The sequence below is a fragment of the Bos mutus genome, chromosome 5 (genome assembly GCF_027580195.1).
Source record: "Bos mutus isolate GX-2022 chromosome 5, NWIPB_WYAK_1.1, whole genome shotgun sequence".
Classification (NCBI taxonomy): domain Eukaryota; kingdom Metazoa; phylum Chordata; class Mammalia; order Artiodactyla; family Bovidae; genus Bos; species Bos mutus.
Genome location: NC_091621.1, coordinates 107446408 through 107472280, shown reverse-complemented (window position 1 = coordinate 107472280; position 25873 = coordinate 107446408). Strand labels below are relative to the sequence as shown.

The 25873-nt window shown below is 42.6% G+C and overlaps 1 protein-coding gene across 4 annotated transcripts; it reads left to right on the top strand.

Annotated features, from left to right (window-relative positions):
- The first annotated feature begins 108 nt into the window (after window positions 1-108).
- On the top strand, window positions 109-25873 carry XRCC6 (X-ray repair cross complementing 6). 4 transcript variants are annotated; one of them, XM_070371500.1, is made up of 13 exons: window positions 109-174; window positions 803-892; window positions 3420-3532; window positions 10832-10970; window positions 11248-11502; window positions 12166-12346; window positions 14255-14441; window positions 17938-18106; window positions 19397-19558; window positions 21498-21627; window positions 22772-22872; window positions 24603-24716; window positions 25407-25873. In XM_070371500.1, the coding sequence occupies exons 2-13, from the start codon at window positions 817-819 to the stop codon at window positions 25601-25603; spliced, it is 1824 nt and encodes a 607-aa protein (XP_070227601.1). In that variant the 5' UTR covers window positions 109-174; window positions 803-816; the 3' UTR covers window positions 25604-25873. The 4 variants fall into 4 exon arrangements, with proteins under 4 accessions (XP_070227601.1, XP_070227602.1, XP_014338319.2 ...); XM_070371501.1 differs by having other exon boundaries at window positions 155-174; window positions 3475-3532; XM_014482833.2 differs by having other exon boundaries at window positions 172-212.

Genomic DNA, 25873 nt, shown 5'->3' with positions numbered 1-25873 from the left:
GTAGTTCGCGTCCGGTGTGGATAGCGCCTTATGGGAGTGCGCGTGTTTGCTAGACAGGAACGGGGCGCGCTGTGCGTGATGACGTAAGCGGCGTTGATTGGGTGCAAGAACAGGAGCTTGCGCGTGCTCGGCGCCCCGCCTTCCGCCCAAAATAATATCTTCCTCGAGGTCAAGGTAGGCGGGAAGTGGCTGTTCTCGTTTGTTGCTTTCTGGTCAGGGCTGATTTCATTCTACTTTGCCTATTCAGTCTTGCGAGTCCCCCGTAGCCTCGCCGTGGGGCGGTGTCAGCCAGAAGTGTGCAGACCCGAGGGAGTGGAGGAGACAGCCTCTGATCTTCGTTTCTTCCTCCGGAGAGAAGGCGGCACCTGGCCTTGGAGGGCAGCTTCGTTTGAGACCTCAGTGGGCATAGCTGGCTGAGGAGTTGGGGGCGGGATGAGGATAAGTGGGTCTGCTAAAAGACGGAGTACCCTGGACTGGGAATCTCCAGTCCGGATGATGCCGGAGGCGGGACTGGACCACTGCGTCAGGCTACCCAAGCACACCCATTAGAGGCGTTATCCCGGGCCACCCCCCCTGAATCGTCCTTAAGGGATATAGCTCAGGAGAGGCTGCTTCAGGAATGGTCCCCATGCCCGTTTACCTTTGCATCTCAATTACCAAGCACTCCAGGCAGCAGGATCCAGCATCCCCATTTCTAACAAGTAACCTGTAGCCTTTAGGACAGATCTCAAAGGAGCCTAGGAGTGGATAACTTTTAGGTTTAAATTTACTTTGTTACTGATCTTCGCTTTCTTTCACCTAGTGAGCAGTAACAACATGTCAGGGTGGGAGTCTTACTACAAAAATGAGGGTGATGAGGAAGAAGAACAAGAAGAGGGCCTTGAAGCAGGTGGTAAGTGACTTTCATTAACACGTACCATTGTGTGTGTGTGAAAGACTTTCCCTGCCTATCTCTGCTGGATGACCCTTGTTGCCTCCTGGCCCACCCTTCTTTCCCCAGAGAATCTCCAGTACTTTCCTCCCTTTGAACTTTGCAGAGCTGCTCTGAAAGTGAAAATGAAAGTTGCTCAGTCATGTCTGACTCTTTGCGACCCCCATGGACTATACAGCCCATGGAATTCTCCAGGCCAGAATACTGGAGCAAGCAGCCGTTCCCTTCTTCAGGGGATCTTCCCAACCCAGGGATCGAACCCAGGTCTCCCAGATTGCAGGCCGATTCTTTACCAGCTGAGCCACCAGGGAAGCCCTAGGCACTTTTATTCGGGTCCTGCTCTAGTCGATGGTACATTCCTTGTCTTAAACTTTTGCTGGGCACTGATAGATTGAGCTCCAATAAATTACACTGAGACATTGGTATTAAGGGTCACCTTAGGTGGCTCAGGTAAGACCTTTCCTCACCCAGGAAAGAAGTTTTTCTCATTCTTGGACCTCAGTGCAAAAATGTTTTCACCCTACAATAACTGCAGCAACCAAAGAGTAAATGTTAGCAACACAGATACAAGAGTCATTCCCTCACCTTGCTGCTGCTAAGTCGCTTCAGTCGTGTCCGACTCTATGCGACCCCATAGATGGCAGCTCGCCAGGCTCCCCCGTCCCTGGGATTCTCCAGGCAAGAACACCTTAGCCTGGTGTTTTGGGAATATGTTCAGGCAACACAGTAACACATAGGCCAAAGGAAAAGAAACAAGGGTTGCATGTCTGTTGTTCAGTTAATAAGTTGCATCCAACTCTTTGCCACCCCGTGGACTACAGTATGCCAGGCTCCCCTGGTCTTCATTGCCTCTCAGAGTTTGCTCAGATTCATGTCCACTGCGGCAGTATGCTATCTAACCATCTCATCCTCTGCTGCCTGCTTCTCCTTTTGCCTTCAGTCTTTCCCAGTGTCAGGATCTTTTCCAGTGAGTTGGCTTTTTGCATCAGGTGGCCAAAGTATTGGAGCTTCAGCATCAGTTTTTCCAATGAATATTCAGGGTTGATTTCTTTTAGGAAATCATGTACTCTACATACTGGTTAATTTAAGTCCTGGGTAGAAAATGGTAAAGTATTTTTATTAAAAGTGAGAAATAAAAGAAATATAAAAATGAAAGATCTGTAATCTACATAATCTGTCACCTTACACAGCCATTACTAGCATTTTGGCAGTTAGCATATTTACTTCCTTTATCTTTCAGACTATATATTTCCTAAGTATATATAGTCTGTTTTTGTTTGTATCTGATTTTTGTATAATTGTAATTATAGTGCTTATATTTTTTCCCTTTAATTTATACTTTCAAAATTTATGTTTTTCAAAAAGAATTTTAAACATAACTGTGTGCCTTTTTTCTTTACTGTACTATAGATATATCTTTCCATGTAACTGCAAATATACCCTCTATGACTCATTTTAAATGTGTTGTGATTTTTTTCAGTTTACCTTCCTTTGGACATTTTAGTTTTCAGTTTCTTACTTTAATAAACAACATTGTGGAAATTTTTGCATAGGGTTTTTCCGTATCTTATTTTCTTAATATAGATTCCTGAGAAGTAAAATTCATTGGCTCAAGGTAGAATTTTTCTTTAAGGTTCTTGACACATATTGCTATATTGCTTTAGCAAAGATGGGAAAATGAATTTATTGCATTAGGAAACAGCATAGTCAAAAGGGAGACAACCAGATATATGTCTTTTTATGAAAAACTCAACATCACCTATAATGTAATTATGCCAGAAAAAAAGAAATAAATAAACCCAAATCCCATGAAGTCTCTATAGGTCCTTTGTGGAAAAGACAGAACTATGTTAATCTACATCAAAAGAATGTAGTCAAGCAAAATCCAGAAGGTGGAAAACTATATGACATAATATCTAGGTTCTTTGGCAAATAAATTATAAGAGACAAAAGACAGAGGGGCTGTCCATGGATTAAGAGGCTTTAAAAACTGGTGTTTTTTTTGTTTTTTGCTTTTAAGTCAAAACCAGTGTGTAGGAATGTTGGCTTGGATGATTAAACTATAAAGAAAAATAATGAAAAATGACTACCGAAGTCAGGATGGTGGTTACTCTTGGGAGGAAGATGGGTGTTAAAATTGGAAGGGGACCTGGAGAGGGCTTCAGGGGTGACTGGCAAGATTCAATTTCCTGATGTGGTGTTGATTTTAAGAATGTTTGCCTTTTTTTTTTTTGGTTGCATTGCGTGAGCATGGCTTGCCAAATCTTAGTTCTCTGGCCAGGGATTGAACCCGTGTCTTCAGCAGTGAAAGCATGGAGTCCTAACCACTGGACCACAAAGGAATTCCCTAGGGATGTTCATCTTATAATAATTCATCAGGTTATAGTTTTGCTTAATGGGCTTTTTTCTATTTGTTTTAGTATGAATAATAAACATGATAAATGTGAAACAACCGCAAATATTTCCTTCAAAATTTTTCCCCCCATAGGAGATTATTCATATTCAGGAAGAGATAGTTTGATTTTCTTGGTTGATGCTTCCAGGGCCATGTTTGAATCTCAGGATGAAGATGAATTGACTCCTTTTGACATGAGCATCCAGGTGAGACTACCTTTTCATTAAATTAAACAAACAAAAAAGTATTAACACCCCTTTAAAAAATGTGCACTCTTAGAAAAGTTTGTTTGGATTGATAAATGGTGGTTAGCCTCCTAGGATGGCTACCTATACTTGCAGCTGAAAAAGAGTACCAAGAGTTGGAGAGCAGGCCCATTTTATTTTGGGTTTGAACTTCTGACCCTGGGAATACATTGCTCCCACCTTCTGTGTTAGCTCTGGTAGTAGAAGTGGGCTCCTTTTTCTCTAGAGATGTTTGTGTAAAGGAAGGAAACAACTTCCAACAGTTATGCTGTGAGATAAGCCCTTTTGTAAGTAATTATGTGAAATCTGAGTATTACTTGTGATTGTGGAAGATTATGACAACAAGAGGACAAACAGCCTAATTTTTATTTATTCATTTTATTTTGGTCGTGCTGGATCTTCATTGCTGCACGCGGGCTTTCTGTAGTTGCAGCGAGGCGGGGCTCCTCTCTATGTATGTTGCGAGGGCTTCTCACTGCGGTGGCTTCTCGTTGCAGCACACGGGCTCTAGGTCATGCAGGCTCAGTAGTTATGGTACACTGGCTTAGGCGATCCTCGGGATGTGGGATCTTCCTCCACCAGGAGCTGGACTCATGTTACCTGCATTGGTAGGAGGATTCTTTTGTTTGTTTGTTTAATATTTATTTATTTATTAGGCTGCGTTGGTCTTAGTTGTGGCACTCGAGCTCTCTAGTTGTGCACATGAACTTAGTTGCTCCATGGCATGTGGGGTCTTAGTTCCCCTACCAGGGATGGAACCCATGTCCTTTGTATTGCAAGGCAAATTCTTTTTTTTTTTTTCTTTTTTTTTAATGTTTGTTTAAACTTTTATTAAGAAACTAAAGCAAAAAAGAATTTCAAAAAATTAATATACAGAATTCTAATTTTAACAAATAGGAAATCTACACCAAGAACTAAATAGCAGAGTTTAGCGATATTCAAGAATAAAGGGGAATGGCTAAAATGCATTCACAGTCACTATTTTTTCCTTACAAGCCTCAGATTTGGACAGGATACAAAAATTTGGACAGGATACAAAAATTTTTCTCATCTATCTTTTGTTATTATAGCCTATAAATTCAGAGAAGGTGTTTTCTTCCTATAGCATATATGCAATATGCAATTCCCTGCCTACTGGGTTTGATGACATGGGTATACAGATGAATACATCAGAGATTCCTTCTTAATGTGTTTAAGGAAGATAAGACATGAACAAATAATAAATATAAATAAATTTAGACAAGTTATAAAGTAATACAGCATGAGTTAAGTATAGATAAATACAAAGACTAGGAAACTTTAAGGAAGAAGAGATTACATTCAGCTAGAGAAACTGAGGAATGCTTTATTAGAATAACATTTGGGTTGGGTATGGGCTGTTCCTTCTCAGAAGGCTTTATAGTGGTTCTGACTGTGGTGATCTTGATTTCTAGAAAGTAATCTCAATACTGATCTTTAAAACTCAAGTTTCTATCAAACTGTTCATTTTTTAAAGCGATCAAAAATATAAATATTACAGTCTATATAAACAGCAGTTTGAGGACATAAATAAAAAGTTAATTATAATACCTACTATGTGGGTTAGGGCCCTATTATTTTCAAAACTCTCTCTGATCAAATCATATCTAAAAGGCAGAAGATGCCTAATCGTAGAACCACGATTTTTAAGTATTCAACTGAGCAATACCTACTTGCTTTACATGCCTTGTCAAATGTATATCCAAAATTACAGGAATAAGAATGAAGGAGATGAAATCAGTGGTTTAACATTCAAAAGTCAGATAATGAAAAAATAATGGCAACTAAGAAATGATATATATTAACCACAGAACTCTTTGTATGAAAAGTTTTAATGAATTGTGAACCATTGACCATTACAGACTTTAAACCTTAATATTTCTTCTTTCCTGTGTGAAACCAGATAATTAAACCAGTCTATCTCAAGTATGACAGAAGACCATAGTATGAATAAGAGTAATGTTTTCTTACCCATCGCATGCTTCACTAAAGTTAAGAACCAAAGAGAGTGCTCCTAGTTTCCCAAGTCAACAGAGCAGATCCAATTACACATTTCTTCCTGATCACAGTTTCAGTTGAAATACAACAAATACAACTTTGCCTTTCAATAGCACTTTTTATCCACAGCACAAGCACTTTCCCATTATTTTCTTCTTTACCCTCAATATCCTTGTGAGGTAGTGAAGGGAGGGAGCAAGGATTTTTTTTGCAGATGAGAAAACTTAAGTTGTATTTTGATCAGTGGTTCTCAGCCTTGACAACATACTGAAATCATCTAGGAAGTTTTTTAAAATCCTTATGGTCATGTCATACCCCAGACCAGCAAGAGAATCTTAGGGTATGGCACCCAAATATCAATATTTTCCAAAATGCATATGACTCCAAAGTATAGCTAAGGTTGAGAACCACTGGTTTAGATTATTTATATTTAATATTCAGACATAACTGTCTTCTACTTAAGTGCTCTCTCAGTAGCAGTGAAAAAGAGACTCCATTTCCTCAAACACTGTAACAGTTTGTCTTAGTATTCTATACAACTACTATTGGTATCCAGTAACAATTTACCCGGTTATAAAGGAAAGCTCCTTACTCCCCTGACGCTCATGCTAAATAAGAACCTCCATTTTATAAAATTTGCAAATCAGATATTAAAGAATTTAAATCTCTGAGAGAAGAATGGCTTTTTGTTAAATATTTAGGCAATTATTTGATTCTAGGTTCAATATGCAATAAACATGTGTTTCTGTTTTTCACTCAGCACCTTCAAAACTTTGTTACAAATGAATGTTCACTAATAAGACAAAACGTAAGATATAAAAAAAGCTCTGAGCAAAAGCTCTTGGAATTGATCATATCCCAATCTAGTTTTCTAATTAGTTCAATATTTATCCTGAATTAGGTCTCTTCTTTAGTTAAATTTTAAACTTTGCCAAACTGAGTTGTTCCACACCAAGAAAAAAATGCATTTCTGTAGCAGCTGTATTCTCCAATACATTTAACATATAATTTCACTCTGTAGTATTAAATATGGTTTCTAGGAAGTTTCTTCCTTGATGTGGGTATCAAAAAGGACCTTTTACAGATTTCACCTTTAAGCAACATACCAAATATACAATAAATACTTGTGTACACTTTTTAGGTGGCAAAAATGAAATCTTTGCTCATGACTGAAATCCCTTGCTTCGTGGGAGTACTAATAATATTAACTCTCAAGGAGCAACCCAAGAACCCCAGCCAACTGCTTGCTGTCCCTAATTTTATTAGATGCAAAACAAAATATGCATATACCATATTTGTATTTGTATTGCAAGGCAAATCCTTAACTACTGGACCACCAGGGAAGTCCCTGGCAGGAGGATTCTTATCCACTGTACCACCAGGGAAGCCCCGGACAACCTAATTTAGAAATGAGCACAAGACTTGAATATACGTTTCTTTAAAGATGTTCAAATGTCCAAAAGCACATGAAAAGATGCTCGACATCTTTAGGCATTAGAGAAGTGCAAACCAAAACCAAAATGAGGTATCATACCCACTAGAACTGGTATAATTGAAAAAAAAAAAGAACAATAGGAAGTGTTGGCGAGGATGTGGAGAAATTGGAACCCTCATACGTTGCAGGTGGGAATATGAAATGGATCAGCTGCTGTGGAAAACAGTTTGGCAGCTCCTCAGAAGCTTAAACATAGACTTATTATTTGACCTAGGAGTTCCCCTCCTGAGTATTTACCCAATTAAATAAAAAACAGCTTCTCAAATCCTGATTCTGCCACTTACCAACTGTATGATATTAAGAGAGTTGCTAAAGCTCTTATATATTTTCTCATCTGTAAAATGGAAATAATAATAGTACCTGCTGTGTCAAATTATCAGAATTAAATATTTTCATTTTTTAGATTGAGATGTAATTTACATAACAAAATTAGGAAGTAATTTCATAACCATTTTGAAGTATACAATTTTAAGGTATTTAGTCATTCATGTCACCACTCCCTATCTCATTCTAAAACTTTTTGAATGGATAAACAAAATGTTTATATATAGGCAGTTCAGTTGCTCAGTTGTGTCGTACTCTTTGCAACTCCATGGACTGCAGCACGCCAGGCTTCCCTGTCTATCACCAACTCCCAAAGCTTACTCAAACTCATGTCCATCGAGTCAGTGATGCCATCCAGCCATCTCATCCTCTGTCATCCCCTTCTCCTCCCACCTTCAATCTTTCCCAGCATCAGGGTCTTTTCCAGTGAGTCAGTTCTTCACATCAGATGGCTAAAGTATTGGAGTTTATATATAGGTGGAATATGATTGTTGTTATTTAGTCACTAAGTCGTTCTGGCTCTTTTGTGACCCCATGGATTGCAGCCCATCAGGCTCCTCTGTCCATGGAATTTTGTAGGCAAGAATACTGGAGTGGGTTGCCATTTCCTTCTCCGGGGAATCTTCCTGACCCAAGGATAAAATCTGAGTCTCTTTCATTGGCAATCAGATTCTTTACCACTGAGCCACTGGGGAAGCCAAATGGACTGAAGCCATAAAAAAGAATGACGTACTGATACAAGCTACAAGGTGATTGAGCCTTGAAAACATTAAGTGAAAGAAGCCAGGCAAAATGTCACATACTGTATGTTTGCATTTATATGAAATACAGAATAGATAATCCACAGAGAATGCAGGTGGCTAGTTACCCCAGGCTGGAGGGGGAGGGAAGAATGGGGAGCAACTTCTTAATGGGTATGGGGTTTGCTTTTGGGATGATGAAAATTTTTGGTAACTGTTACAGATAGAGGTGGTGGCTGTACAACATTGTGAGTATTAATTGAACACTGAATTGTTCACTTTAAAATAGTTAGTTTTGTTATGTGAATTTCACCTCAATTAAACATGTTACTATCCCTTCACAGAGAGGAATTTCTAAGGATTTATTATATATCTTGTTTCTCATATTTTTGCAGTTGGGAATCAAAGAGAGGTTTCTCATGTTCTAATTTCTATACAAATAGTTCTTTCAGTTGACAAGTCAGAATATCTTGCATCTAAAAAAAAAGAATAAAAACAATTTTGAACTTTAAAGCAGTGGTTTTCAGTCTTTAACCTACATCATGCAGGGCTTGTTGACACAGATTATAGGACCTCACCCTACAGTCAGAATTTCTGCTTCTGTGGGTCTAGAGCAGAGCCCAAGAATTTGCATTTCCAGGGCCTTCCCTGGTGGGGCAGTGGTCATGGTTCCACTGCAGGGGGCTCATGTTTGATCCCTGGTTGGGGAACTAGATCCCACATACAGAGACCAAAAAGAAAAGAAAATGCTTGTCCATCGAAGTTCCAAGGTGATGCCAGTGTTTGGAGATCACTCCTTGAGGAACACTGCTTTAACATTTTTTGGATCACGGGCCTCTTTGGAGATGTGATGAAGGCTATATACCCTCTGCCCCAAAATGATACACTTACAGTGTATGTAAAAAGATTGCTATGTGTAATTTCACAGGGCTCAGTGAAATGGGAATACCTAGAGAACCCAGAAAGAACTGCCATATTATGCAGTGAATAAGTGAAACATTCACAGATGAACATAATGTATTTGATAAGGAGCAATGAAAAAACATTTACTTACATTCTATTTTAGTTTGTATGTGCTGTGTATGTGGTTTATTTTAGAACATGAAGAAACCCTCACCAGATTTTTGTAGATGTTTGTAGAGTGCGCAAAGAATAGATTAAAATCTTTATAGAAATGATTACCTTAAAGATTTTAATTGCCTTTAGACTTAATAAATAAAAAATTTAAATTTAAAAAATGACTACTTGCCGTGAAGATTACTGTCAATGACTAGATATGCCATATATAAGTTCTGCATTCCAGGAGAGAGTTACTAAGGAGGAAGACCAGGTAGAGTCTCAAGCAGGATATGGAGGGGGGTTCCCAGGGTTGGTTTATTCCTCACCTTTGCAGAATCAGAAACTTAATTTTGTCAGCGTCCCTAGAATTATAGGCCACAAGGACTAACGCACTTATAAGACACTGATTTATCAGATGCTGGCTTTAGTTTAAATGGATGGCTAGAACTTTCCTGGAATACTGATGTCTTTAAATGTATAATTAAGCAAATTTTATTTCAAAAAATGCTGTTGGTAGTTACAGATTTATTTTAGGTCACATATACTTTTTTTTTTTAACATTTTTAAAATTTATTTATTTTTGGCTCTCTGTGTCTTCATTCCCTGCAGGCTTTTCTCTAGTTGCAGAGATTGGGGGCTACTCTCTAGTTGGGGTTCTTGGGCTTCTCATTCTTCTGTTACAGAGCGTGGGGTCTAGGTGCGTGGGCTTCAGTAGTTGTGGGGCACAGGCCTACTTGCCCACAGCATGTGGGATCTTCTTGGACCAGGGGTGGTACCTGGGTCCTGTGCATTGGTAGGTGGTTCTTAACCACTGGTGCTGGTGGTGGTTTAATCGCTAAGTCATTAACCGCTGGATCACCAGCGAAGCCCCCAGTTCACACATACTTAACATTTGCTTAAATTTTATACATGTATATTTTGTTTCTTGGTATCAGGCTACTAGAGAAATGATAAAATGGCCTGTCTAGACTCAGCCAATTAAGTAAATGACATCATTGGGACTCAAATTCTGGTTTTCTGATTCTGCTGCTGCTGCTGCTGCTAAGTCACTTTAGTCGTGTCCGACTCTGTGCGACCGCAGAGACGGCAGCCCACCAGGCTCCCCTGTCCCTGGGATTCTCCAGGCAAGAACACTGGAGTGGGTTGCCATTTCCTTCTCCAATGCATGAAAGTGAAAAGTGAAAGTGAAGTCGCTCAGTTGTGCCCGACTCTTCGCAGCCCACCAGGCTCCTCCATCCATGGGATTTTCCAGGCAAGAGTCCTGGAGTGGGATGCCATCGCCTTCTCTGTTTCTAATTCTAGTGTGCTGGGCTTTTATTTATTTATTTCTATTTCCCTAGAGTTTCCTTCCTGGGTATATACCTGGTTTCAATTCTCTGATTGATTATGGTAGGAACTGCTTATACTTCTGTGTTTATCGCAATCTGCTTTTGTTATTATAATGTCAATGGCCAGCATTCTCACTGGTTTGTGAGTTGCCTGAAGATAGGAGTCACGCCTTGCTCTAAGGCCATGTACAAACTCAGCAAACACATATTGAGTGCTCTACTATGTGTCAGGCGCTTGTGGAGCTTAAGTTTAGTGGTAAATAATATTAATTGAAATTTTGCTTTTTTTTTTTTTCAGTGTATCCGGAGCGTATACACCAATAAGATCATAAGCAGTAATCGAGATCTCTTGGCAGTGGTGTTCTATGGTACCAAGAAGGACAAAAATTCAGTGAATTTCAAAAATATTTACGTCTTACAGGAATTGGATAATCCAGGTCAATAGTATTCTGTGATCAACTTTTCCCTTTTACATGAGAAGGGACAAGGGACATGCCATGCACAAGAAGGGCTGTGGAGGAGGAAGCAATGACATCTTGACTGGGAGTACGCTTTCCTGCACAAGGGGGTTCTTCCTGGGATGTGGACCTTTGTTGCATGGGTTAATCAGCTCTGGGTGAGAAAGAGACCGTAGGCCCTTCTGTTAGTTTTGTAAGTGTGGCCACTGACACCGTTCTGACTTTTCTGCCCATTTAACTCCCTGTCTCTGATCAGGTGTTAAACGAGTGCAGGAGCTTGACAAGTTTAAGGGGCAGGAGGGGAAGAAATATTTCCAAGACCAAATTGGCCATGGATCTGATTACTCCTTAAGTGAAGTGCTGTGGGTCTGTGCCAACCTCTTCAGCGACGTCCAGTTCAAGATGAGCCATAAGAGGATCATGCTTTTCACCAATGAAGATGACCCCCACGGCGATGACAGTGCCAAAGCCAGCCGGGCCAGGACCAAAGCTGGGGATCTCCGGGACACAGGTTGGTATTCTCATTCTGTTTTTGTTTTTTTTTAACAGCTCCATTACAGCTCAGTTTTATTCAGCAAACAAAGGATAGTACACCCTTTCCCCAAAGGAGAGGCCCCCAGTCTTTAATTAATTTATTTGATCACACCGTGTGGCTTGTGGGAATCTTAGTTTCCCAACCAGAGATTGAACTCATGCCCCCTGCGATGGAAGCGTGAAGTCTTAACCATTGGACCACCGGGGAAGTCCCTTCCATTGTTTTTTTTTTTTTTTTTTGTCATTGTTTAATTGCCAAGTCGTGTTTTATTGCTTCTTTATAGCTGATGTCAAATATTTGCTTTTCACCCTTCAGAGGAAAATGAAAAAATAAAGTGAAGCTAGGGGAGACCATTATGTAACATTCCCAGTAAAAATGGCCAGGCCATTAGCTGTCTGAAGGACTCTACCAGAGCGAGCTTTTCTTGACTGCAGTGCCACCACAAATGCTGGTTCTTTGAATAACTTTTCTGAAGTCGTTAGAGCAGCTGATCCCCTTAACTACTTTCTCTCAGTCCTGAAAGTGTTTATTCTCAATCTAGTCTTTGGAAGCATTTGTTTAGCATATTTGAACTTAACTGAAAAAAATTCTCCCTTGTTGGAAATTGTTTCCCCTCATTTTTGTCTGTCCTCGCCCCAGGTATCTTCCTTGACTTGATGCACCTAAAGAAACGTGGAGGCTTCGACATATCCTTGTTCTACAGAGATGTTATCATAGCAGAGAATGAGGATGTAGGGATTCACTTTGAGGAGTCTAGCAAGCTCGAAGACCTGTTGAGGAAGGTTCGCGCCAAGGAGACCAGAAAGCGTGTGCTCTCCAGGTGGGTATTAAGCCTGGGTCAGCACCTTCAAGGCCCCTAACTAATCATAAGCCCATGCATGGCTTTGACCTTCTTGGCAACTTAGCTTTGGGTTGTACCAGCTCTGGGTTATACCACTGCCTCACTGTGTTCCTCTTAGAGAAATGTGCTTTATTTCAGGATGACACAAGCTATTTGCTTTTCTTTCTCTAGACAGAGCAGGTATGCTGTTTGTCCGAAGTAACACACCTCTCCTTTGGGGTAAACAACTGTGGCCTAACGATGTCCCTGGGTGCACTCTGTAGAACATTGTCAGTTTCTTCTCCTCTGTAGATTGGGGATAACAATCGTACCTCGTATAGAACAAAAACCCAATGCATGTTAATTATTATCATTGTTGTTGTGGTATTCTAGTTTCTTATTAAAAATGAAAAAGGGAAAGTGTTATTTGCTCCCTCATGTCTGACTCTCTGGGATCCCGTGGACTGGAGCCCACCAGGTTCCTCTGTCCATGGAACTCTCCAGGCAAGAATACTGGAGTGGGTTGCCATTCCTTTCTTCAGGGGATCTTCCAGACCCAGGGATTGAACCTCGGTCTCCTGCACTGCAGGCGTATCCTTTACCATCTGAGCCATGGGAACCAGAGCGTTGGATTATCTTCTTTTAGAGAAGTTAGGATTAGAATCCTAAAGCCTCTTCAGTGTTTCTTACTGAAGAGCATCAGACTTCTTCACATGCTTTCCTCAGTAGAGAAGAATGAGACCATTGGTAGATTTGGAGCTGTTTTCAAAAAATTACAATTCTACTAGAAAACCCATGAAGTTTTTTAAGGAAACCAAGATGCAGCTCTTTGCTATAGTTATAGTTTTGTCGTTGGTCTCTCTTTTCCTCCAAGAAAAGAGGGGGGAAGTTTCTCTTTTTCCTCAAATAAGCACCCTGTCACCTCCCTCTCTTCCTGAAACAGTGGAATATTGTTACTACTACAGTTTGGAAATCTAACATATTGGTGGAAGTGGCAGGGAGGATGAAACAGTGGTTGAAGGTAGGTTATGGAGTCAGATTGACTTGAATTCTAGTCCTGGCCCCTTTGCTGTGTGGCCTGGGGTAAATCATGTAGCTTCTCTGAGCCTCAGTAAAATGGGAGCAAAAATGGTTCCTCCTTAAAGGACTGCTGTGATGATGAAAAGGAATAACGTAATTATAAACGATAGCTAGTCTTACTATTTTGTGAAAGAGTCATTATAGGATACTGATATGAATAATAATAAATTGGAGCTATTTGAGAACTAATTGCCTAAGGCTTAGAAAATTATTACACTTACCCTTGCTATAATAAAATAACGTAATTATTTTACTGCATGATTATTATGTGCCAGGCACTGTCCTGAGCTCTTTGTCTCCAGACTCTCAGGAACAAGTCTGATGGCTTGAGCCTGGACCAGATGTGCCCATCCTTTGGTCAGGGTAGGGCACGGTACTTTGCTGGACATTTTCCCAGAGCAATAGGGAAAGGGAGATTTCTCAAAGAAAAATTGGGGTTTCATGGTTAAAAGAAGAGGGAAGATATACCAGACAAGCAGAAAGCACAGATAACATAGTACTTACAGGGTTATGATGATGATTAAATGAGAGAATAGCTGTAAATTGATTTAGTAAATGGCTAGACTCAATTTAAAAAATCATTACAATACATTCTTATCATTATTTTAAGGAGTTAATAATATGTTCTGAAACTAATTTTTTGTGATACAGACCCTGAGAAGTATTACAGCAAACTCCATTGTATTATTAAAATGCTTTATGTTTGTATTCAAAGAGCTTGAATTGTTGGACGGGATGAAACAAATCAGGGCTTGGGAGCCATGAAGGTATTTTAGATAGGAAAGTATAATCTTTAAGTCCAAATTAAAAAATTTTTCTCTCCTTCAGGTTGAAGCTTAAACTCAACAAAGATGTCGCGCTCACTGTTGGCATTTATAATATGGTCCAGAAGGCTTACAGACCTCCCCCAGTGAGGCTTTATCGTGAAACCAATGAACCAGTGAAAACTAAGACCCGGACATTTAATGTAAATACAGGCAGTTTGCTTTTGCCTAGTGACACCAAGAGGTCCCAGGTAGGTCTTCCTTCTTAACTGAATTTTGTCCTGTTGAACTGTTGAGGAGGGAGACAGGATCAGTCTAACCAGTTAAATAACTTTCACGTGTGCATCTTTCCAGCCAAGTTGTTGTCATTACCCTTTGGAATATGGCATCTGGATCAGTAATACCTTAGGGGCTAGAAAGTTAGAACCAGTTATTTGAAAGAGAGGTCAGTGAAAACTTCAGCCCTCTATCACTCAGCACGTGCTGCTCTGAGTCTTAACAGTCTAATTCCTTGCTCAGTACCATGGCAGAAAGGGTTTTATAGTTGACTAGGTAGGCGCGTTGTGTGTACTCAGTCATGTCCAACTCTTTGCAACCCATAAACTGTAGCCCACCATGGCTCCTCTGCCTATGGGATTTCCCAGGCAGGATTACTGGAGTGGGTTGCACTCCAGTAATTTCCTACTCCAGGGAATCGTCCCGACCCAGGGATCAAACCCAAGTCTCTTGCATCTCTTGCATTGGCAGGCAGATTCTTTACCACTGTGCTATAGGGCTTCCCTAGTGGCTCAAGTGGTAAAGAACCCACCCGCCAATGCAGAAGACCAGGTTTGATTCCTGGGTTGGGAAGATCCCCTGGAGAAGGAAATGGCAACCCATTCCAGTATTCTTGCCTGGGAAATCCCATGAATAGAGGAGCCGGGTGGCTGTTGTTCATGGGATCACAAGAATTGAACACAACTTAGTGACTAAGCAGCAACAAGGGAGATGAGTTAGGGAAAGTGTGAAGTGTGTTAGATGTGAAGCGTACTCATTTTTTTAGGGAGAGGGTTGTTTTTTTTGCCAAACTAACCACAGTTTCTTCTGTGCTTTGAAATGATACGTGCATGCCTTTCTTAATCTGAAAGACAGACTAAGAATGTAGAACATTATGTCTCATCCTCTCACCTTTGTTTAATCTGGAGAAGGATTTTAATTTATTCGGCTATGCTGGGTCTTAGTTGCAGATGTTTGATCTTCCTTGTGGCATGAAGGATCTTCTGGTTGTGGCACGGAGGATCTTTATTATTTAGTTGCAGCATTCAAACTATTATTAGTTGTGGCACGTGGGATCTAGTTTGCTGACCAGGGATGGAACCCAGGCCCCCTGCATTGGGACTGTAGAGTCCTAGCCACTGGACCACCAGGAAAGTCCTAATATTCTGTTAATTTCTGCTATATGGCAAAGTGATTCAGTTATATATAGGGCTTCCCTGGTAGCTCAGGTGGTAAAGAATCCACTTGTAATGCAGGAGACCCGGGTTTGATTCCTGGGTCAGGAAATTCCCATTCCAGTATTCTTGGGATTCCCTGGTGGCTTAGTCGGTAGAGAATTCGCCTGCAATGTGGGAGACCTGGGTTCAGTCCCTGGCTTGGGAAGATCCCCTGGAGAAGGGAAAGGCTACCCACGTCAGTATTCTGGCCTGGAGAATTTCATGGACAGAGGAGCCTGGCAGGCTACAGTCTATGGGGTTCCAAAGAGTCAGACACAACTGAGCAACTCTCACTTTCATATATATATATATATATTTTTTTTTTCCATTATGGTTTATCTCAGCATGTTGAATATAATACTTCCCTGTAGAAAGGTTTAATATCTAAAATTAAAGTTGAATGAGTCATCCTTTCTTTTTAATTATGCAAAATGTGGGAGAGCACTTTTGCATAAGTTCAAGACATAGGAGGATCAACTAAGTGACTAAAATTAGATATTATTTTGATTCAACCCTTGAGATGTTTTTTAGAGCACAAATTTCAGGCCAAAGTGTCTTGCCCTACTTTCCAGAAGGAGAAAATGACAAATTTCCCCTTCCATTTTGCAGGTAGCTTAGCTTTCCATATTGGTTTATTGATAGGCAGTACCTCTTCTGGTTTCTGAGTTTCTTTCTTGATTCATTGTGCCTACAAGAAAAATCTTTTAAGAGCTCTGTTTTGTTTTGTTTTGTTTTTAAATAAAACTCAAATTTGATTGTTACTAATTTCTGTTACAAATCACATATTTAGGATCCAAATGCAAATGTTGACATTTGAAAGTGTAACAGGTAGTAACAGATGTTTGAAAGAGATGTGTGTGTGTCTGTCTGTGTGTGTGTCTGCCTCCCATATTAACTGAGACCTCTCACAGTACCTGACATAGATCCTCTCAATGAATAGGTAAGGTTTGAGCATCCTTTTTGCGTCAGCGGGTGGTGCTGAGAGTTTGTTGTTGTTCACTAAGTCGTGTCCAACTCTTTGCGACCCCGTGGACTGAGAGTTCAGTACACGTTATGACATGAGGGAAAGCATAAATGCTTAAAGAGCCAGGCCTTTAGCGCCAGATGTGGTTTGGTTTGAGGCCCAGTTCACTTGTATAACCTGGAGCAAGTTAGTAACTATTGAGCGTCAGTACACTCATCTGTAAAGCAGAGTTTTTAACATTTACCGCCTGAAGTACCATTTCACGCCAGTCAGAATGGCTGTGATCCAAAAGTCTACGAGCAATAAATGCTGGAGAGGGTGTGGAGAAAAGGGAACTCTCGTACACTGTTGGTGGGAATGCAAACTAGTACAGCCACTATGGAGAACAGTGTGGAGATTCCTTAAAAAACTGGAAATAGAACTGCCTTATGATCCAGCAATCCCACTGCTGGGCATACACACTGAGGAAACCAGAAGGGAAAGAGACACGTGTACCCCAATGTTCATCGCAGCACTGTTTATAATAGCCAGGACATGGAAGCAACCTAGATGCCCATCAGCAGATGAATGGTTAAGAAAGCTATGGTACATATACACAATGGAGTATTACTCAGCCATTAAACAGAATACATTTGAATCAGTTCTAATGAGATGGATGAAACTGGAACCTATTATACAGAGTGAAGTAAGCCAGAAAGAAAAACACCAATACAGTATACTAACGCATATATATGGAATTTAGAAAGATGGTAACAATAACCCTGTGTACGAGACTGCAAAAGAGACACCGATGTATAGATCAGTCTTATGGACTCTGTGGGAGAGGGAGAGGGTGGGGAGATTTGGGAGAATAGCATTGAAACATGTATAATATCATGTATGAAACGAGTCACCAGTCCAGGTTCGATGCACGGTACTGGATGCTTGGGGCTGGTGCACTGGGACGACCCAGAGGGAGGGTAGGGGAGGGAGGAGGGAGGAGGGTTCAGGATGGGGAATGCGGGTATACCTGTGGCGGATTCATTTTGATATTTGGCAAAACTAATACAATATTGTAAAGTTTAAAAATAAAATAAAATTAAAAAAACAAACAAACAAACATTTACCGCCGAGGAAGTTGTTACAGATGATAAACTGGGTGGTAAAAGTGCAGCCTGGTCAGCCCTCAATAAGTGTCCGTTCCTATTGGCAGGAGGAAGGTGCTTCCTGCCCCTTAGAAGAACGCCGGTTTTCACTTGCTAGTGTCACGTAGCGACCATTTGCGTCTCTGCATAGCCTCTTTACATGGCTCTCGTCGTTCCCTTTCTATAGACCTATAGTCATCGCCAGATTGTATTAGAGAAAGAGGAAACGGAAGAGCTTAAGCGGTTTGATGAACCAGGTTTCATTCTCATCGGTTTCAAGCCCTTGATGATGCTGAAGAAGCACCATTACCTGAGGCACTCCCTGTTCGTGTACCCCGAGGAGTCCCTGATAAATGGTAAGGGGCACGGGCCACGGGTAAACGAAGAAGTGACGTAGAAGGCAGTTTACCGAGCAGCATTTCCCAAATGGCTGCCGCTGGAAACTGTATAGGAGGCGTTACTGGGTGTTTTGAAAGTGTTTCATGCTCAAATAAATTTTAGAAACATGGGACTAAAGAAAGATTTCTTTAGGACCTACAGTACACTGACACATATTGTGAATATCCAGGAGGGGATATGAAATTAGCATATTTAAAACTTACTTGCTTTGAAATTCTTTCTTGGAGGCATTGGATAGGGAGTTTGGGAAAAACAAAACACAAACCTGGCATCTTCTTTAGTGTTGCAATTAGAAATGCATGAACTTGACCTCTGGACTGATGCTGAAGCTGAAACTCCAATACTTGGACCACCTGACGCGAAGAGTGGGCTCATTGGAAAAGACCCTGATGCTGGGAAAGATTGAAGGTGGGAGGAGAAGGGGACGACAGAGGATGAGATGGTTGGATGGCATCACCGATACAATGGACATGAGTTTGAGTAGGCTCCGGGAGTTGGTGATGGACAGGGAGGCCTGGCATGCTGCAGTCCATAGGGTTGCAGAGTCGGACATGACTGAGCAACTGAATTGAACTGAACTGAACTTGGCCACTGGGTTTATCTGTCCAGACCTATATTCCTCTGTGCTATAACTAATGAACCCCCTGGATCTGGACCTGACTGGTATTCATTAGCAACTCAGGCTTATATCATTAGCCTGCTGCTGCTGATAAGTCACTTCAGTCGTGTCCAACTCTGTGCGATCCCATAGACAGCAGCCCCCCAGGCTCCCCCGTCCCTGGGATTCTCCAGGCAAGAACACTGGAGTGGGTTGCCATTTCCTTCTCAATGCATGAAAGTGAAAAGTGAAAGTGAAGTCGCTCAGTCGTGTCCGACCCTCAGAGACGCCATGGACTGCAGCCTTACAGGCTCCTCCGTCCATGGGACTTTGCAGGCAAGAGTCCTGGAGTGGGGTGCCATTGGCTTCTCCGATCATTAGCCTAATGACAGTGAAAGTGAACTGACATCAGTAATTCACATTCCTAAGTGGAATATTTGATGCTCCCAATCTCTTACTCCTTTCCTTTTTGTGCCTCTGCTCCCCCAACTTTTCTCTCTGCTCTGGGTCCATCACCCCTGACCTATTTAAGTGTCAAAAGTCCTTTTAAGAAAATGGAAGAGAAACTGTAGGCTTATAACTTGGGCTAAGAGGGAAGAAAGGAGGAGACACCTTTAGGATGTAGAACCCTGGGATGTTTGTTTTCCAGGGAGCTCAACCCTGTTCAGTGCTCTGCTCACCAAGTGCCTGGAGAAGGAGGTTATGGCAGTGTGCAGATACACACCGCGCCGGAACAGCCCGCCTTGTTTTGTGGCCTTGGTGCCACAGGAAGAGGAGCTGGATGACCAGAAAATTCAGGTGGCTCCCCCAGGTAGGTGGAAGAGGTGATTTCAGGGCTTTTGAACTCGGCTTAGGCTTTGGAATCACTCATGGGATACCAACTCAGACTGGCCAAAGCAGAGTCTCTAGGAACGGAGCCTGGAAATTTTGTATTTATAAGGTTGCTGTTGTTGTTAGTCACGAAGTAATGTCTGATTCTTTTTCAACCCTATGGACCGTAGCCCGACAGGGTCCCCTGTCCGTGGGACTCTCCAGGCAAGAACACTGGAGTGGGTTGCCATGCCCTCCTCCAGGGGATCTTCCTGACCCCGGGGATCTAACCCATATCTCCTGCATTTCAGGTGGGTTCTTTACCCAGTGAGCCAACTGGGAAGCCCTTTTATAAGGTTGCATAGGTGAATTTGAAGAGCAGCTGGAGAAGGCTATCATATGTGGTTGTGCAGTACACAGCATGTACAACTGTACAAGGCAGCTCTGCAGCCAGGGTTGAGAATTAACTACATAGGGACTATTCATGGGTTATTGTCATAAGTTCATGGGGTCTCACAGATATCACATTCTTTACTAAAAACCATTGTTTGATACCCTGGTAATGTTTAATAGTCGATTTATCTCCTGCGAACAAGGCAGTGAGGTATAGAGGAAAGATTGGGTTTTGAAGTCAGATTTTATCTTATACTTAAGTGTCTGAAGTAAGACACATAAGTGTCTTTTTGAGGTCCTTCTCTGCCACCTGTTAGCTTGCCAACTTGGGCAAATAATTGAACCTTCCTGTTTATGTTCCTTCTCTGCAAAGATGAGAATTCTGGAATACTTTTCTCTCAAGGTTGCTTCACATTTGAAATAAGTTAATAAACATATAAGTGCCTAGCCCAAGGCAGCCTACTACTGTCGATGGTAGTCATTGTTCTTCATTAGCTATGCTAATAAAAATGATAAAGGAAGTCTTTGAACGTGTTAATATTTCTAACCCTGGTCATCAGAATGCTCAGGAACAGCTTTTATGCCAGTTCTTAAGCTGTAGTCTCAGCTCTGTGCTCCTGAGGGGGTGAGGCTCTTCAAGCCCCATTTCTCCATTGCCAGCAGGCTGTCAGGGAGACTGTCAATAGTGGGCGCTAGAGGGAGACATTAGTGCTGGGGAGAGCTAAGAGGCTTGCTCCTTCCTTTTGCTTGGACCTCTTGGCATTGCCAGCAAGGGCTCTTCACCTGGGTTTCAGTCTCTGGATTTTTCAGTCTTTTTGAAACCCATCAGTAATAGGAGAGGGATCAGCCTGATAACCCTTACCTCTTCCCGTTTAGTATGTGTTGAAGGCGGGGGAACAAAGGGGAGAGGTTGAAGCTCAGAGGAGAGGCTGATGGTGGGGTGTAGCCCTCCAGGGAGGGGCACTTTCCACCTGGCTCTGGGTGTAGGGAAAAAGCTGGAGGCTGGAAGCTGGCTTGGAGGGGACATGGACCGGAACAGGAAGTACCTGAGAAGGATGGTGGCTCAGGTGACACTGGCCAGAACAGGAAGTACCTGAGAAGGAACTCTCCTGCTTTCAGGCCTCCCTTTTGAAGACGCCGAAGGGAGTCTGCTAGGTAGATGCTCACAGGAATCAGCTGATAAAGAAAAAATGGGGTTTGCAGGGTGTCAGCCCCAGCAGGAAAAAAAGAAAGTGAAGTCGCTCAGTCATGTCCGACTCTGCGTCCCCGTAGGCTGTAGCCCACCAGGCTCCTCCGTCCATGGGATTTTCCAGGCAAGAGGACTGAGTGGGTTGCCATTTCCTTCTCCAGGAGATCTTCCTGACCCAGGGATTGAACCCAGGTCTCCCGCGTTGTAGGCAGACGCTTTACTGTCTGAGCCACCAGGGAAGTCAGCCCCAGCAGCACAGGACACAAAAGGGTGAATCAGGGCTGAGAGAAAAACGACGACTCGGTGACTGAAGCCTTTTATTAGATCAAGTCTCCGAAGACGTACCTTTCTTCCTCAGGCTTCCAGCTCGTCTTCTTGCCCTATGCTGATGACAAACGGAAGGTGCCCTTCACTGAAAAAGTCATGGCCAACCCAGAGCAGGTAGACAAGATGAAGGCTATTGTTCAGAAGCTCCGCTTCAAGTACAGGCGAGTGATGCATTATTCACAGGCTTTCTTCTGGAACTGCCTCTTGAGTTGAAGGTCTAACTGGAGTTTCAACTTAAACACAGACCAAGAGAATATGATTTTCTAATTTTCCATTAACTGATGGTTTATAACTCTTTAGAAGCTATGCAGAGAGTGAAAGGTCTTATATTGAAACTCCGGAATTGTGCGAAGTGTTTATAGCTGTTGTGACCTTGTGAGTGTTTATGACCTGTTGTGCTGAGAAAGCCAGGTTAGTTAGTTGAGTTTGCTCAACAAAGCAGCAGTAAGGAGAAGGTTCTTGGATGGCCTTCTTCTTGATTGTTGTCACACAACGAGTAAAAGTAAGTAAACCCAGTGTCAACTGTTGCAAGGTTAAAAGGATGATTATATCATTCAAGTTACTCCCCGTCACACGCACGTAGACCATCTCGCAGAACCCTCCATTCCATCTTTTGTCTCTGGGCTACTTCTGGGCAAACTGACCTTCCTCCTTCAAAGGAAACCTGGTATAGTCCTTTATTGGGCAAATGGAAGCAGTGTTAAGATTCTACCACATGCCAGGCACTGTTCTAGATACAGTTCCTACAGTGTCTCATTTATATAATTCAATGGCATTTTCATAAGAACCTGCCCATTTTACAGATGAAACTGAGGCTTAGAGGAGTGAGGCAACTTGTCCAGATTCACCCAGCTAAAAGGAACGGGAGCCAGGGTTCAAGTCTAGGACTGTATGCCTCTAGGTTCTTTCTCTTTTTACTCTCATGTTGCTTTTGAATGTGGTAAAAGAGACTGTCAAGTTCATTATCTCCTCAGCGCCTATCATCCGTCCTTCATCTTTTCTCTGTACCTGCCTCCCCTGGCCCTGCCTCCTCTATTTCTGTCTCTGCCCACAGCTGCCATTGTCAGACAGATAGGTGGGTATTGTTTTGCTTTTAAGTTCACTTTTGGATCTTTAGCATCAGACAATAAATTGAAAATTGGGAAGAAAGAGGTTGATTCAAGAGAGAAAACTCCCAGCTGTTTTACCCTGGGTGTATTTCTCAGCTGACCTTGGGCCTGCACTGTCTCAGCTGAGTTTTTATTTTTGTTTTTTAAATATTTACATCTTAACTTTAAAAATTTATTCATGGTACTGTTTTAACAGAAGTGACAGCTTTGAGAACCCAGTCTTGCAGCAGCACTTCAGGAACATGGAAGCCTTGGCGCTGGATTTGATGGAGCCTGAGCAAGCAGTGGACCTGACATGTAAGGAGGCCATAACCGAGCTGAGAAGTTCTTTTCATGGGAGGCTTTCATGTTAATTCTTCCTGCTCCAGTGCTATGCATGCATTTCCTGGCAGCCTGTGAGTACTTGACCTTGTTGTCTAGGGCATCTCTGCTTGAGAGATTTTCTAGACCAGCTTAGATTGCCTGGGAACAGATCTGGCCAGTTCCGCAGTAAAAGGTGGAGAAAGTGCCAGGCTTCTGAGACCCATCTCTGAAGTAGGCCACCCATGACTCCGTGTTGGTAAAAGTTAAAAACAACAGTCTGTACCATTTATTGAGTGCTTGCCGTGTGCCGGGCACTGTTGTCCAATGTGTTGACTCATTTATTCCTGATGACCGTGAGGTGGGTGCTATTACTATCCTTGGTTTGCAGAGAAGGGAGTGACTTGCCCCAGGCACCAAGTAGTAGTGGTGGGTGGATCTAGGTTCAGAATCCTGTGAGCTGGCCCAGAGCCCTTGCTCTGAACCGCTGTGCCCACTGCTGCTGCATCAGATGGCATGCTCTGCCTTCGGAAAATGTACCTCGTTACCCAGCATGGAGATCTGCCTGGCCTCTGAGCTCCCTGCTGGCCCCTGTCTGGATTGTGACTCTCTGATGTATTTCATAGGAGGATGCATGACATTTAGCGATGTCAGTAAATCCCCAGTGGAAAACAGGTTGGATTTAATAAAGACTCTAGATAGCGGTTGAAAAGATCAGAACCATTAGTTTGGTCTTCTTGGCTTCCCAGTTATTAATGTTCTCTTTCATATTAGACAATAGGAGCCAGCCTTACAAGCATAAGCGTTATTGGACCTGGGTCATGGTGGTGACTATCAGCTGGGCCTGGCATGCCCCTGAACCCCCACCGCTTCAGGCTTCTCTCTCACCCTCCTCCAGTTCATACTCTGCACAGCTGGCCTGCAGGGAGATCCAAAATGTCAGTCTGAACATGTCGCTCCCCTGTTCATAGCCCTTCAAAGTCTCCCCAACACTCTTAGCCTGAGGCCTAGTTCCTGGGCGGGCATCTGAGGCTTCCGTGACCTCGCCATGCTGCCTTTCTAGCCTCCTTGCTGGTCCTGCCCTCCTCATACTCCACCTGCAAGCTGTGTCACCTGCTGTCTCTCATTCCCGTGCCTTCTGCTGAGACTGGACTCAGCTTGCCAGACTGTCCGCACAGAGTCCTTCTGACCACTGCCCCGCCGTGTTCCCGCATGCCTGTATGGCCTCTTCCTTCACGGCACTGCCGGACTCTGCTGCATTTGTGTCTTCACCTCCTCCTCCTCCCGCCTGGCCTGTAAGCCCCGAAGGCAGGGACTCTTGTTGAATCCCCTGGCTCTAGCCCTGTTCTCAACTCTGCCCCTTCTCTGCTGTTTGACCTCAGCAAAGTAATTTAACCTCTCGAATTTCCACCTCTCTAAAATGAGGAGAGAGGTTTCCCTACCCCAGAGATTGTTAGGAGGAGTAAATAAAAATAATAGTAAGTTTAAAGCATTTAAGAGAGTGCCTGGCTGTTGTGCTCATTAAGTGCAATTGTTAGAAGCTACTTGGTAAATGTTAGACTTTCAGTGAACATTTTCGTGGCCAGGTGAGCTGCCTCCTGGAGCCTTCATACACCTCCCTGTCTCAGCAATGCCGTATTTTCTTCTCTGGTCCCTGTAGATTTTGACTGGGCAGAGGCTGGGCTTGTGACTCACCAGGCCACCCTTCTTGTGTTTTTATTTTCTAGTGCCCAAGACTGAAGTAATGGATAAAAGACTGGGCTCCCTCGTGGATGAGTTTAAGGAACTTGTCTACCCACCAGATTATAATCCTGAGGGAAAAGTAACCAAGCGAAAAAAAGGTAAGGAGCTGGGCATGGATGTTCAGTGGGTTTCTTTTTTTTTTTTGGCCACACCGCACAGCTTACAGAGCAGACTGCCTGTGTTTTCACCTAGAAGTTTTATGGTTTCAGGTCTTACATTTAAGCCTTTAATCCATTTTGAGTTTTTTTTAAAGTATGGTGTAAGAAAATAATTGATTCTTTTGTGCATAGTTGACTAGTTTCCCCAGCACCACGTATTGAAGAGGCTGTCTTTTCCCCCTATTCTTGCTTCCTTTGTCATATTTATTGCCCGTGTAATGCAGGTTCATTTCTGGACTCTATCTGCTTCACTGATTTATGTGTCTGTTTCAGGGCCAGTACTATATTTGATTACTGTAGCTTTGTAGTATAGTTTGAAAGTATAATTGCTTTTGAATAAAGAAAGGAAGGAAGGAATGACTTGCTCACCCAGAATGATCAGGAGTTTGGAGTGAACTGGTAAGACTCATGACCTTTAACTCCCTCCTAGATGTGATACTTTCTAAATTTTGTGTATAACTGAAGCTGCCTTATCAAGACACCCGTCTTCCCCAACGTGTGCTAGGTGGGCATCACAGCTTTATGGAAGATGGTTAACTGCTGCCCTGATGACGTGAGGGCCCCTGTGCCATATAGCTGGGATCCCACTGGTAGCCTTTCCAGTCACTCCCACCTGACCTCTGTCCTCAGATGATGAAAGTTCTGGAAGCAAAAGGCCCAAGGTGGAGTTGTCCGAAGAGGAGCTGAAGGCCCACGTCAGCAAGGGCACACTGGGCAAACTCACCGTGCCTGCCCTGAAGGAAGCCTGCAGGATGTACGGGCTGAAGGGCGGGCTGAAGAAGCAGGAGCTGCTCGATGTCCTCACCGAGCACTTCCAGAAGGCCTGACCGGAGAGCACACAGCCAGCCAGCCTTCCACAGTGCAGCCAGGCTGCCCAGTTTTGTTTTTGTCAAGTCAAAACCTTTTGTCTCCTGATCCAGGACGAGTCCGTGTGACAGAAGTCAAGGACTTTGTTTATGAGACTTTCTGTTGCCATGGAGACAGCCCGCCTTCTCACTTTGCTGTGTCTTACTCTACTGTCTGAATAAAGAGCCTATCTTTGTACTATATATTGTTCTATAGAATAAAAGAAAAAAGATGTCTCCTTTGCATCCAAA

Excerpts from the sequence above, each read along its gene's own strand:
- XRCC6 (XM_070371500.1), top strand. The coding sequence starts at position 817 with ATGTCAGGGTGGGAGTCTTACTACAAAAATGAGGGTGATGAGGAAGAA. Across the intron at positions 10,971-11,247 it reads ACAGGAATTGGATAATCCAG|GTGTTAAACGAGTGCAGGAG; the intron begins GTCAATAGTATT and ends GTCTCTGATCAG. Across the intron at positions 19,559-21,497 it reads AATTCAGGTGGCTCCCCCAG|GCTTCCAGCTCGTCTTCTTG; the intron begins GTAGGTGGAAGA and ends TTTCTTCCTCAG.